General features: G+C 37.4%; 1 protein-coding gene across 1 annotated transcript in view; it reads left to right on the top strand.

The window, feature by feature from the left end:
- Positions 1-15397, top strand: part of TRRAP (transformation/transcription domain associated protein) — a 94672-nt gene that overhangs the window by 35270 nt on the left and 44005 nt on the right. Inside the window, exons 34-46 of the mRNA XM_072419071.1 lie at positions 281-409; positions 521-787; positions 1990-2196; positions 2712-2867; positions 3440-3571; positions 3717-3827; positions 4016-4162; positions 5773-5986; positions 8829-8954; positions 10974-11120; positions 12110-12312; positions 12858-12979; positions 14581-14794. Coding sequence (XP_072275172.1) covers positions 281-409; positions 521-787; positions 1990-2196; positions 2712-2867; positions 3440-3571; positions 3717-3827; positions 4016-4162; positions 5773-5986; positions 8829-8954; positions 10974-11120; positions 12110-12312; positions 12858-12979; positions 14581-14794 — 2175 coding nt within the window. The remainder of the gene's footprint in view (positions 1-280; positions 410-520; positions 788-1989; positions 2197-2711; positions 2868-3439; positions 3572-3716; positions 3828-4015; positions 4163-5772; positions 5987-8828; positions 8955-10973; positions 11121-12109; positions 12313-12857; positions 12980-14580; positions 14795-15397) is intronic.

Below are 15397 nucleotides of genomic sequence, written 5' to 3'. Positions count from 1 at the left end.
GACAATATTTTAAAGCCCGCAATATACATTTTTGCACAGGAATTTGACCTATAACCTATTTCATATGCTAAAGTCCATAATCTTTAGGTTTTTAACTTGCATTTATAAACTATATGTAAGGGTATGCAATTTTATTAAAATACATTGTTTTGCAGTTACCTATTGTAACCAGGTATCACGTTTCTTCAGCTTAAATTAGACCTTTTTTGGGGAATAACCTGGCAGAATTTACTTCTACTGTTTGCACTAATATTAATATCTTATAATTTGTTCCTCATAGGTTCTGCAGCATATTTTGAACCCAGCATTTCTATACAGCTTTGAGAAAAATGAAGGGGAACAACTCTTGGGCCCACCAAACCCTGAAGGAGATAACCAAGAGAGCATCACTAGTGTTTTTATCACTAAGGTATTGTCGGGCACTGGCTTTCTTTTGTCCCCACCTATGACATGCATTTTATGTCATGTTTGTATGATCTGTACTGGACTATACTTAGGTTAATGCTTTTACTCTTTTCAGGTTTTAGACCCTGAGAAACAGACTGATATGCTGGACTCCCTCAGAATTTACCTTTTGCAGTTTGCTACACTTCTGGTGGAACATGCCCCTCATCACATCCATGACAACAACAAAAACCGCAACAGCAAACTGAGGCGACTCATGACCTTCGCTTGGCCATGTCTCCTGTCTAAGGCTTGTGTAGACCCAGCATGCAAATACAGTGGCCATCTTCTCCTCGCACATATCATCTCTAAATTTGCCATACACAAGAAGATTGTTCTGCAGGTAAAGACCTGATTTTACTATAAATTGTTTTATTAATCAAAATTTTAACTGCTGTACTAATTTCCAGGTGTTGCATTGTGTCTCTTCCTATTTTTTAACTTGGTACTTGCCTGAAAAAAAGATAACAGCAGAGTATCTTTGTGCTTAGAGCCTGCCACCTTTTCCCCTATACAAGAACTTTCTTGTTCTTGTGATGACCAGTTCCAAGGAATGCCCTCCTTCTACTTCTTCTATCCTTGCTGACTAGGAGCTTTGTGTGTGCAGTCTTTTGAGACTTTCAGAGGTAGTAGAAAGATAAAAAAAGGAAACATTTTCTATGCAGTCAGAAGCCAGCGACCTACCTCCATAGTGCCACTCAGAACTGGTTGACTGCAGGCCAGAGTCTCTGACAATTATGGAATGTTAGGTAAATGGTATACTGTTAACGAATATTCCTAGCATTGTTTAAGAGCCTAATAAATAACTTCCCTTAAAACCATTTGCTGAAGCGTGTTGTCTGTATATGTTCCCCTGGTAGTTCTTTTTAAACCTCCCTGGCTGTATTCCCGAGTGTGGCTTGGGGTTGATTTTCTGTGCCAAAAGCAGTAACCCCAAGCCACACTTGTGGTGGAATTGCCAGGGAGGTTTAAAATCCAACCTGGTTCCAGCGGGGTCCTCCAGCGATGCCTGCCGGCATCTGCATCCCTGGCGTGTGAACATTGGGGACACAAGGCCAGGTGAAGCAGATGCCGGCCGGGCATCTGCTTGCATGCCTTGGGCTGGGTGGTGGGACCGTGGGGCTGGTAGGCGGGACCAGGCGGGAAATTTGAAATCACATTTTTAAAAGTACCGCTTTTAAGATTTAAAAATACTAATTATTAATTCCACCAGGGAGGTTAATAAATGAAAATTATATAAAAGTAAGGAACCTAACTTTTACTGTACCTAAAGTATTTATTGTCCTGCTAAATAAATTGTCTATATTTCTGCTCATCATATTGGTATGTTACATATGCCTTGTCATGAAGTATAGCAATTAAAACTTGTCATTATGATCACACAAGTACTATCGGTAATAAATCTCTTTTAGCTATATTATTACAATTGAGAGTTGCTATGCCGTCACAGTTAAATAAAAAGCACAGGTAAAGAGATGACAGTGATGCTTTATCACCTCCCCTGCTGACTGCTCTTTGTTCATGGGATATTTTTTTCCTTTTCAGGTTTTCCACAGTCTCCTGAAGGCACATGCAATGGAAGCGCGAGCAATTGTCCGCCAAGCCATGGCCATCCTCACTCCAGCAGTTCCTGCCCGCATGGAGGATGGACATCAAATGCTGACTCACTGGACACGAAAGATAATTGTGGAGGAAGGACACACTGTCCCCCAGCTGGTGCACATCCTGCATCTAATTGTGCAGCATTTTAAGGTGAACAGTTAAAAGAATCTATTGAAAAATATCACAGTAGGTGAAAAAGAGAATGAAATCGTCTGTGTGCTTGAACACTAGCTAAAGATGATCAGATTGGTTTGGAAACTGGCCAGGTTGGCACTTATCTTTTTTTCATGCTTTGTCAGTTTTTAAAACTTGCTGATGATGTATAATCGTGCCTTGAGAATTGTGCCATTCAAGATTCCAGGTATTCATGAGTTATGATTTTCTGCATATCCAACAAATTTGCTTAGGCATATATAGGCACATAAAACATTTGAGGTTAGCCAAAATAAAAGGGGGGGGGGACTTGTCTGCTTTGCAGATTGATTTATCCATCTTTAAACGCTACCAATCATGTTACAGCTTGTTTTTATAATTTATGACAAAAAGAATATATTTTTTCAAAACTTACAAAAAGACGTAGGAGAGGGTACACACCTGACCGTTGCTTCGGTCCTGTTGTGCAGTCTACTAACGTTCTACATTCGGATTGATCCCATTGTTTCCAGGTTTACTATCCAGTGCGGCATAGTCTTGTACAACACATGGTTAGTGCAATGCAGCGCCTGGGCTTCACTCCCAGCGTCACCATTGAGCAGAGAAAGCTGGCTGTTGATCTAGCAGAAGTTGTCATCAAATGGGAACTGCAAAGGATAAAGGATCAGGTATGTGTTCTGGATTTCTGGTTTAAGGAATGTAGTGATATTAGACATTAAAGAAACAATGTTGAAATAAAAAGTGAATTGAGCTGTTTTTTAATGGAAGTGCAGTGTTTTACTTGCATTTTGTTTATGTATTATGACCAAGATTAAACTTTAGTTGAATGTACATGAATGAATATTGCACATTGAGCAAATAAATTAAAAATTGCACACCTAAATAAACCCCCAAATTTTTTCTTAAGTTTTAAAAGAATTAAAAATAGAAATGATTATTTATTTCTGTTTTCATTCCCTATGTTTACAACTTTTTAGTGTCAAGGAACAAAACATGTGCAAGGCTCAAAAAAACAAAACGAAAAAGTTCTTTTTGTTTATTTTTGACGAAAATATAACAAATTAAAAAAAAAAATACAGAAAAAAGTCTAGTCCCCCTATGCATGTGTACAATAAAGTTATTGTCAATAAACCCATTGTAGAAATAACTCCGTCACATAAGATTTATAAAGTGCTTTCCTAGATTGTTTTTTTTTTAATAATATATTTGTAAAATCTAAATATGATTTGCTTCCCTGCAGCCTGATTCTGACATGGATGCAAATGGCAGTGGTGAAGGTGGAAGCTCTGGTGCGGGTGGTGTGAAGAGGAGTATGACCGATGCCAGCCAGGAGGTGAAGCGTTTCAGAACAGCCACAGGGGGAATCAGCACAGTAAGCCTGTTTACTTGCAGTTTTATTATATTCTCTCCTTTATTGGTGTTGTCGATCTGGTCGGATTCACCTGGAATATGCTGGGATTTGTTCCCTGTTTTGGAACCCTGATGTCCGGATTTTAATTTTTTTTGTTTTTTTTCAGGTGTTTGGCCGCAGCCAGTCCCTTCCTGGAGCAGATGCTGTCATTACTAAACCCATTGAGAAGCAGCACACGGACACCGTGGTGAATTTCCTCATTAGAATTGCATGCCAGGTACTGCAGTAGAGTTCTGCAATATAGTGGATGTATTGTTTTTACAAGCAAATGAAATAAAAACAAAAGTTCTCCCTATTTTTTTTTGTAAGAAGTAACTTTTAAATTTCTCTGTTTTTTACCCACAACCCATAAAGTATGCAAGTACATAATCCCCAAACTTAACCTTTTTTTCATTTTATTCCTAGGTGAATGACAACTCAAACACAGCTGGCTCTCCTGGAGAGCTTCTGTCACGTCGCTGTGTCAACCTTCTAAAAACTGCCTTGCGTGCCGACATGTGGCCCAAATCTGAGCTGAAGCTTCAGTGGTTTGATAAGCTTCTTATGACTGTTGTAAGTAGACTGCATTACACATCTATATTTTTAGGGGCATAGTTATAAAAAAAAGTGAGTGTGACAAAAAACTTACTATTGGCGAATCAAGAGTGGAGTGGGCTATCTTTTTATGCCAACCATCTGATTATAGGAAAGAGCTTGTTTTATGCTGATTTTCTTAGTGGGGCATTTGTCTCATTCCTTTTTCTTTTTCATATTTTGAAGAATGAAAAACATTCTCAACATTTGGTTCTCTGACCTTTCAGCGGAAGGCAGTATGGGGATTAAAATTAGAACTTTACTGTCCCAATAAACATTTTTCACTTTATTTTTGTGGCTGCAGCGGTAAAATGTCACAGATGTCACAGTAAAGACTCCAGCCATTAGCCTGCATCCTCTGTGAAACCCAGTCAGTGTTGAAGTATTAGAAGTCATTTCATTTGCCCAGCCATTGATTTTCATACATAACAAGCTCCCTATAATTAGCTGCAAAAATCCCTTCTCTGATTTCTGCAGCAAGTGCAATTTAACCACGGGGAAATGTTCTGTACTCAAAGAACAATAGGCCATTATATGAATTCATGTATTTTTCTCCTTTTTTAATGTGTGACATTATTGGTTGGTATAATTGCAGTATTCAGGAACTTGCTTTTAAATTACAGTTTTCTTTATTGTGAAATTTAGAGCTATTATGAAGCTAATTTTGATTAATTAGACTCTAAATCATTAATGGTCACTATCAGAACCAGAGGAGAATCAGTAAGCTTTATTCTTGGCATGTTCTCTTATAAACAGCCTCTTATCTGAAGTGGAATGCCAGGCAAAGATCTAAATATATGTATGTGTAGTATTATTTCTGCTTAAGGATTTGTGATTCTGTGATTTGCACTGTGTAACCAAAAAGCCCATTCCTGAATCATATCTTTCCAATTTCTCCCAGCTAGGCTCACATCTGGCCTAGACTAATACAGGAAGGAACATGTGTTGAACTACTTATACATTTGACATTTGGGTATTAGTTGTTTAAAGAAATTAGTTTTGTTTTTGATGACATTATGATTTCATTTGTTTTATTTTTTATTTTGTCATAGGTTCTAACCTTACCCCAGGTACTAATTTGTATGTATCCCCATTGATGTGATCTCTCATTATTTCCTGCTCCCCAAAAAAGTAGCTCTTCCCACTCTCAAAATGAATATAAAAAATTCCCAGAAGGACCAACTTCCCTGAGCTTAACTATCCATTACTAATAAAAGTTTTTTTTTTTTTGTTTTTTTACTTTGCACAGCAAAAAGTGGCACTCAATTTTTACTATTATTAGCACAGCTGGTTCTTTGCAGACCTATCTTTTTAATATACCTCCTGGTCAGTTTGGACCCCTCAACACATATGCACAATAGCCTGTTTAAAGCACTAGGAGGGCTAAAATTCAACCATTACTAATCAGTGTCCTTTAAAGCTATTCTGCCACCATAAGCTTGGGGTGGACTTTTAGAATGAATGTGCAAATGTCTTGCTGTTCAGTAACTAGCCAATAAATGTTTTTCTTCCATCTTAAAGTTTCATTTATTTATATGTTTTCCTCGAATTGTTCATTTATTAATGCCATGTTTTTATTTTATCTCCAGGAACAACCTGCACAAGCAAATTTTGCCAACATCTGCACCGGACTGGAAGTGTTGAGTTTCTTGCTCACTGTTCTTCAGAACCCAGCCATTCTCAGCAGCTTTAAACCTCTGCAGAGGGGTATTTCTGCATGCATGACGTGTGGGAACACAAAGGTCCTACGAGCAGTTCATACTTTGCTTTCCCGGCTGATGAGCATTTTCCCTACAGAGCCCAGTAAGTACATTTTTCATTGGTGTCTATCCTTCTCTAGAACACCGCTTTCACTTTGTCTGGGGATCACACATGACCACATATACACCACTGTTTTTGTTTAATATTCAGTTGATGTCTACACCTGGCTCGGCTCAGTGCTATCCCAAGGCTTGGCTGCATTGATCAGAAATTGCATACAGCAAGGCTACCTGGTAGAAAGTGTATATGGGCACTTGGATACAGCAGAAGTTATGTTGTTTTGAATTAAAGGCAAATGTTGCCTGAAAGCTGAACTCCAGATAAAAAAAAACACAATTTAATAGATTTATTTATCGGAATCATAAACTGTATTGGTGTTCTCCCCAGAGTTTTTCTTTTTTCAAGCTGGGAAGCAAAAAAGCTGCAAGATGGTGGTGGCCCCTGTATTGTGAAACAACTTTTCAGTAACCACCCAAAAATAACCAGTTGGTGCATCGGGGTAAAAGGAGCAAGGGATAATACTGTGTAATATAATGTACATTCCTAACATGATTGAAACGTCTCTAAAGGTGCAAGCTGTTCTTGTTGACTAGATAAAATGTTTCCCACATATCTTCAGAACACAATAAGCTAGTGGATTTGGGCTTTTTAGGCAGGAACACCACAATGGATGACCCTACTGTGATCTTAGAAGCCTGGATGGCATGACTGAGGCTCACTTTAATGTGTGTTTTATCAGTCCCCTGTTTGGCATACAATGGAGTATTCCATTGTGTTCTTCCTAGAGTAGGAACCTGGGCTTTGGAATCAGAAGTTATTTTAGCCCATCTCTTCTACCCCCTATGGGTATGAGTGCCACAATAGTATCTCAGTGTGTTTTTGCTGGTTTGCTTTAAGCAGCACCTGGTTAGCAGTTCCATAAGTCAACATGTATGTATTTGCCTTATCTCTTTTCCAAATGTCCTCAGGTGGGTTTACGTGTAACAAAATAGTGTGTGTGTGTGTCTCATTCTATTATGCTGGAAGTGCCCCAGGATAGCATCTCAAAAAGTGCTCTCACTATGCTATAAGTGCCACAAGGTAGCATCTCAGTATGTGTTCTTAGTTTTCACATAGTATAGGAAAAGGCATCTACTAAGCTAGATACTTCTGTGATGATAAGCTTTCGGAGTGTGTTTGCTTTGGATTCAGCATCTCTGACCTCTAACGTGGCAGATTTTGTTCATTCTAATGTGCCATAGATGCTCTAAAGTAGATGGATTCAAGGTTTACACAGCATCTGACCTTTAATTAACACAGAGACTCCACCGTGAGAATTAGGTGTGTTAAAACAGATCACAGCTTGCAAGTCTATTTAGTTTGACCCCTATGTTTTTACAGTCATTGGTTTTCCTAAATCTGCAATTTAGCTGTCTAGTTAATTCTCAGTAATGACTTAATATTCAGACAGGCCTGCATTGTATATACTAAAATAGACTACAATATTCACGTGGAGGGAACAAGTGCCCTTTTCACAAAGTATTCATCCTCCTCCTTTTGTTTTAGAGCTCACTCTGTGATTGCATTTGTAATCCTCTTACAGCGAGTGATTTCTTAGACTGCGCGCATTTCCCAAATGGCATGCAAAACCAGTTTCATAATTTTAAATCATTTTTATGGCTAATGCAGTTTTTCACCGTTAAACACTGGTAAACCCCCTCACTAACACATTCTAAAACTAGAGGGAAATTAAAGAGGAGAGGTATTTACCTGCATGTAAGTAGTTTAGCTGTAGGTTATTGTAAGGTCTTTGTCTTTATAAACATACATTATTTTTAATTATTTTGCTAGGAAGGAGAACATTATCATTTTTCTGTTATGGCTGCCGGTTATTTGCAAACAGAGCATACTACTGGGGATATAAAACATTAGAGGTTCAATGGATTGTTAACCACACTGTATGAATTTTAGTGTTGATGAATAACTGGACAGTGTGTTAAAGAGCCTATGACAGGCAGAATCCAGAATGTTAACTTCACTTTTATCTGAAAGTGAGTGAAGCTAAAGCAATCCCAGGGGTGAATATGGGGGATAGAAATCTAAATCTTATTCCAATACAGGGTATTAACTTGACTATGTGTCAATTGACAATGAGTGGCAATATAATTCCAGGAAAGGCAAAGTATTTCTAAGCCTTGGCAGACATTGGAAATCGTATTTTATTAAAAAAAAAAAAAGTTACTATTGCTTTTATCCAATGATGAATATTGGTATAATCCCAGGAGTAAATAGGGAGTATGCTTTGACAGATATTGGAAATAGATCTTTAAATACAAAGTTTTTAACTGTGCTTTTCCTAAAGCTGATCTCTATGATAATGAAAACCTTCACTAGGTTTTGGGGTGCCTACATCATAGTCTGCATGACATGGACACTAACGATTAGCTGTCCTGTGGTGGGTGTCCTATAGAATAGAGATAATGTCTGCAAACGGGTACAAGTGGTAACCAGATGTAGACACATCCACATCTAAGGCTACATAATGTTGGAGGAGATGAGTTTTTCATTTGCCAGATGTCTTCCATTAGAAGAAATACATATTGGCACTCTACCTTGTAGAGAACACAAAAAAATTGCACACTGACATCTTTTTATGCTAGTATGATGAAATGACAGAAAATTGCATATTGTCTTCATTTTTTTAGTTTCTATCTGTCCTTGACACCTCTATAAATGTACATTCTTTTGACAGTTCTTTCGACGTTTGATGATTCCTGAGCTGATAACTTTCTGTCTTCTACTTCTGTCGTTTTTTTTTCTGATAGCAGGGAAAAAGTGTATGATGGATGGTTAGCAGGGTTCACATGTCACATCTGACTATTTGTTTTCATGAACTCTATCTCAGGCACCTCAAGCGTTGCATCCAAGTTTGAAGAATTGGAGTGCTTATACGCGGCTGTGGGCAAAGTCATTTATGAAGGTCTTACTAATTATGAAAAAGCAACGAATGCCAACCCGTCACAGCTCTTTGGTAAGTGCAGAATTCATTATGAAAGCTTGTGGAATGGTGTGCTAACTAACCGTGGTCAATATATTCATGACAGGACTGATGGTTTGCCAAGCTAGAGCAGTGTAAAAAGAAAACCACCTAATATATTAATGAATACTGGATTATTTGCATTTAGGATGTACTATGTTAGCAAAAGCTTTTAGTCAGTGCACAGAAAGTTAATTTTGACTACCAGATCTGTGCATATGGGCTCACTCCCACCAGTAGAATGTAGCATGACTTTGCCACATTCTGTTTGCATTCAAACAACTTGAGTTTGGCAAAAAAATGCCTAACCTGTCCCCAGTATATAGCAACACTGTCTGCTTAAGGGAATACCATCTTGTGAATGCTTTCACAGCCGTGTAATGATTCTAGTAGGGCAGTGAGTCCTTACTATCTTTTAGCATCAGTGTATGATGATTCAGGGTTGTCCTATTAGATTGAATTGCATAGATGGAAATGTTTTTTTTGAGTTTACTGGTCTTGAAGTATTCTATTGCCACTGAATGATCTAGAGAGATAATAAAAAGTTTATTCCTTTATGGAACACATTCAAAGATACACAGGACAAAACCTACTACAACTGCTACCCTCTTTGGACCTGAACCAAAGACAATAAGGGGACTTGTCTTTGGACAGGAATGGCAGTTGGCAAAGCTTTTAAGTGTTTGGGTATTGCACAATTGTGCAGGCTCCATTCCTGGACTAACATTTCTTCCTCTGTTTCCACGGCACACAATCAGTTTCTCACAGGGTGCATTGGAAACTGCGGCAAGCCAGATAAAGCCTGCCTCACATTGTGGCTGGAGGACATCCAGCATCAATTAGCCCCATCTCAGCTGTACTATACTTGACCCACACCTATTGTACCTTTGATTTCAATCTTTCTTATCATGGATACTTGGCATCAGATGATCATTGTGGCTCCATCTGCCCCCCCCCCCCCCCCCCCCAGCCTTTCCTGTATTATATAGAAAAGTACAGAGACCCAGTGATATCTTAAGGTATATAATGAAACCATAAAGATTTTATTCATGGGTTTATTACCAAGTTGATGAGAGGGGAGATGGACAAAATGTAAAATATAGGCAACATTGGTTTTAGCTTTAATTAGATACCAAAGTTAGAATGTACATAATTAATCGTACCATGTATATATCTATGTGGGAATGGTATTACTATTTTTTTCTGAGTATTAATTTGGTGATTGAAGTTGCTGTTCCTATTCCACTTGTTCAGCTTTGAATTTGTGAAATACATCTGTCAATAAAAGTAATACCATCAAATAAAAGGATCAGGACTGTGCAAGGTTTAAATGCTAGCTGTCCCTCATTGCCCTCCCCTGTGATCTGTACAGACAGGTGTAATTTTACTTGCCTGTATTGCCTGTTTGTCAGGTGTCAGTGTGTATTGTGGAAAACGCTTAGATTGTAGTTTAATTTAATCAGTTCTTTGAAAGTGCTTCAAGGTCAAATGCTCAGGAATATGCAGTGCGCCAGCTCTGATGAGGAAGGATACTCCTATATACCAGCTGTCTTGATTATGTCTATTGAAGCTTGAGTGCTATTCCTGAGGGTTCTGATAAACTTTAGCTTTTTCTTTATTACTTAGTAAGGGATTCTAGGGAAACGTCTCAATTTGTTTTCTTTTAGTTTAGGCTCTTTGTTAAAAGCAAATCTGTACATTTATGTTATCAACTTCTTAAAGGGTAAGTATGCTAAATGTTATATCATGTATGTGTATATGCAGTACAGTTATTTTGCAAAAAGTTAATCAAAAACTATATCATCTGTTATTGTAAGTGGAAAAAAATATTCTGAATATATTGAGAACTCCTAATTTCTTCAGAATAATGAAAGAACATTTTGATCCTGTGTGTATGTTAGAAGCCTCATATATTGCCTATTTTTTTATACATATATTATCATATTACACACATATACAGCTGTTTTTGTGCACACTAGGAATAATGGCTAATATATGATCTGATTTAAATAGGTACACTGATGATTTTGAAGTCCGCCTGCAGCAACAACCCCAGCTATATAGACAGACTAATATCGGTCTTCATGCGCTCCTTGCAGAAGATGGTGAGGGAGCATTTGAACCCACAGACTACTCCTGGAACAGCTGAAGCCAACCCAGGTAATTTATAAAGGATTATAGCCCCAAACATTTCCATGCTTTTTATGTAACTTGCTTTAGGTTGGTTTTAGAACTTTGAGGGCAGTAGATGTTAGATGGTGCAAGTTCATTGGTAAGTAGTGAGCAGGACATATTTTCCAACCTGTTTGGTCACTTGTTGTTCCTTTACACAAAAACCATTACCATTTAGAATGCTTTTAACAGGTTTCTATGTTTTGGGGAATTACATTACCAATATGCCATTCTCTAAACATACCACTAGGTGGGGCCTTATTCCTTTGCATTGCAATTTGGTGCAAACAATTCATAGTATTCACTGTGGCACAAACTGCAGTCACAGCTACTCCTAATTTTATTTTATTTTTTTATCCAACCTGTTCCATGCATACCTTTCTTTCATTACTATTCCCTACCATGTTTCTAGGTCCTTTGTGGTCTTTTGGGTTTGTGTCCCAGATTGAATCTAGGGCCAAATAGGAATAAATAACAGACCCCTACATATGTGATTGGCACACTTAATCTTGGATTAAATATCATCCTTTGGAATCAAGCACTCTCTACACCACTTTCTTACTTTGTTGATTAATGGGTCCATCCAACTGATGTTGTCATCAGACCTTGACTTCAGAAAATGGGGGATACTCCGCATGATATTAGAGGGCACAAGTAATTTGTGGAGGCTGCCATTGCTGACCCCCCAGCTTTCCCTTTCTAAAACCCTGGCTGTTTTGTTGACTGTCTAGTTTCAAAAGCTTCTGAGCCATTCACATAGGACAAACCTACTTGTCCCATGTGAAAGTCAGGGTAAAGTCTGTGTCTGATTAGTTTTAGGGGTTCTGAGTGTTGATGAGAACTGTATACACTAGTTATTGCAGTGCTGTTTACTACTGCAATATACTTTGCAAGCCTTTTTTCTTATTATTGCATTATTATTATTTTTCTTATCTGCATTGTTACTCACATCTCTTTTCTTGTCCATTGTTTTACAGCAGGAACTAGTGAGCTGGTCATGTTGAGTCTGGACTTGGTGAAAACACGGTTGGCAGTAATGAGCATGGAGATGAGGAAAAACTTTATTCAGAACATTTTAACTTCTCTCATTGAGAAGTCTCCTGATGCTAAAATCCTTAGAGCAGTAGTGAAACTAGTGGAAGAATGGCTTAAAAATAATACACCCATGGCAGCAAATCAGGTAAGCCATTAACCCTTTACTTACATGGTTTGGGGATGCTGCAATACAGGCCACTAAAAAAAAATAAAATAAACTAATGTATCTATTAGGACAAATTTATAATCTCCCAACACGGTCTACTGTACTGAGTGATTTTTTTTTTCTGCATTTTTTTTCCCATTGTTAAACAGAGCAGTGAAATGATAATGTAATGGAGATTGGTAGACAGAGGTGGATGGGACAATGGAGACAATAAGGAACACTTCGCTTTTAAGCAATATTAAAGCTAAATTCCTGAAATATAAAGAAAAAGCGCAATGTGTCTTCTTTTTGCACCACAAAGGAATGCTTATTTAGGTCTGCAGGGATATAAACCATAATGATCGTTATGGGTTCAGGTATCTACTTTGGGAGATTTCCCCTTTACCTACTATTTTAGTAGAATCTGTAACCAGCCGGGTGACAGATTCTAATCCTTACTCGAGCTAATCAAGATACAGAATAGGGTATAGCTGGGCTATTTGTGAACTTGCCATTAATAACCATTACTTTCTTAATTCATTCAGACACCAACACTTCGAGAGAAGTCTATATTGCTGGTGAAAATGATGACTTATATAGAGAAACGTTTTCCAGAAGACCTAGAGTTAAATGCACAGTTTTTGGATCTTGTTAATTATGTTTACAGGTAAGTCGGACATACATAGAACCAGTGCTTTTTTTTTATTTTTAAATTTTGTTTTATTGCATGTAAACCTACAGTTTAGTAATCGTGTGTGTCAAATGCATGCTAATTTTATCATTTTTAAATGTACGTTATGGCCACATAGACATGTACCTCAATGTAGATCATTACTATGATGTGTGGCAGTGCCCTTCATTTTAGATAATACTTCAATGCAGCTTGACAGTTCATTTGACCACCTCAACGTAGTACACCCTAAGGCCATAAAATGAGCTTATAATCACAAACCGGACCCTAAAGGTTTTGTCGTACAAATCATATGAATTTGCACGTACCTTTATAGGATTATTTTTAGCACTATTCAATCATTATCGCATGGGCTTCAGCTTGTTAAAATTCGTTTGCTGCATGGGTAGCAGTAACTGTCAAGTTATAGAAAATGTGTGTCAAGATGAACAAGAAAATGAGCCTGGTAGCACTAAAATGGTTCATGGGAAAATAAGGTTTTCAATAGTTAAAATTTCAACATTATGTAGTATAAGGCTTCTTTTATGCTTTTTACTTTTATAACCATGAGCACAGCATATGAAACACATGAAAAATAGTTGCAATTATAATCTTTGTAGGTCTTATCAGTCTATTTAATTTTTTTTAAAATACATGTTTGCTAAATCTTTGGTGCATTTTGATAAAAAAAAATGCTTTGAAATGCAGTGCTTTTTATTTTTGTGCATGTAAGTCATGTGACCATATTTACCACAGAAGGAAAAGCATGTAATTAATTACATTTTGTATTTTACATATTTTACACAGCTTTTTTTGTGTGTGGTATGTTGTAATGAGAAGAATATCATAAGATCAGAAAAACTGACACAGGCAAAGTCAAATTAAAAAGGTGCTACTGTAAAACTTTGAGACATGAATGGAGGTACTACATTACCCTTTGCCTTCTGAAATTTCTGATTTCTTTTTCTTTCAGCCAACTTTTGTCATTCAGTCAGTGAAAGTCATCTCATGACTGCTATCCACATGATTTTGCTCACAGAGCTCAACAGCCAATTCATTTAGATACTGATTGATTTCACCTTTTTGGTGACAGTTACATGTTTAGCTACACATGGCTTTCGATATGTTGCAATTGAAGTGATTAACACTAACTTTTATTTAATGGAGAAATGTCCTAAACTGCACCTAAAGCAATTCAATCAATTACTGAAAAAGCTGACATAGGCTTCCAACTTGTTCAATAAAATATACTTTTAAGTTTGAATTGAATGGAGATGGGTTAAAATTTGTGGTGTATTGCTATCTGCTCATTGGGGATTCTGATGTTTTCTTTTATAGGAAATGAGAGGAAATCACCCCGTTAGAGCAGAGATATTAATACAACTTGACGGGTTCTTATTCTTCCTATACTACTCTGAGAAATCACAGCTCTGTGCAGAAGTGCAATTTTATAATTTTTAGGTTTAGCTTTGAAATGTTTTTTTTTCCTATTTCTGAGTACATTAATAGTTGAATATCTATAGTGTGGATACAGAGTCACAAATATAACATTTATGAACTGTCATTATATAACGCATTATTTGGTTTCTTCGTTACAGGGATGAGACTCTTTCTGGGAGCGAGCTAACTGCAAAACTGGAACCTGCTTTCCTTTCTGGACTGCGCTGTTCGCAGCCCCACATTAGAGCAAAGTTCTTTGAGGCCTTTGACAGCTCTATGAAACGCCGTGTATATGACAGACTTCTCTACATCACTTGTTCACAGAACTGGGAAGCTATGGGAAACCATTTCTGGATTAAACAATGTATTGAGGTAATCATACTCTTGCTGTGAACCTTACTGTTTGTTTCCATTTGTAATTGTATCCGTATGTAAAGAGCTATATTTTCTTGCTTCAAGTTTGCAGGCTGTGAGTGTTATAATGTCATTTTATAGTTCATTCTCAAGGAAATGCACCTTACCAATAAAACTGTAATGCATCATGATGTACAATACCCCCCATGTGTGTGCACTTCTTTTCCTGCACCACCGAGCAATAGGCAGCCTAGGACAATGAGGTGCCTTCCCTCTCTGCATGGCACAGTGCACACCTATGTGGATAATTGTGCCAGTGGAATTTGTATTTTTATTTTGCGACAGATTGCCAGTAGCCCAGAAAGATAATGTATAAATCTGAAAATGTAACATGCTAATGTAAAAATGATATAACTAGGAAACATTGGAATAAATTACATAATGTATGTGAAAACATAGCACAGTTTCTATGAGAAAGAAGAAGTCTACTTCAAAGTATTGCATTTAGTTTAGAAGTCTTGTCTGTTTGTAACATTTCAGCCATCTGTGTAATTTCAGCCATGTCTATTTAGACACTGATACCTTGACCTTGTTGTATTGTGTTTTGCAGTGTTATGTTGT

This window comes from Pyxicephalus adspersus, chromosome 7 (genome assembly GCF_032062135.1).
Source record: "Pyxicephalus adspersus chromosome 7, UCB_Pads_2.0, whole genome shotgun sequence".
NCBI classification, from domain to species: Eukaryota; Metazoa; Chordata; class Amphibia; order Anura; family Pyxicephalidae; genus Pyxicephalus; species Pyxicephalus adspersus.
This window is presented reverse-complemented; position numbering and strand designations above follow the sequence as displayed.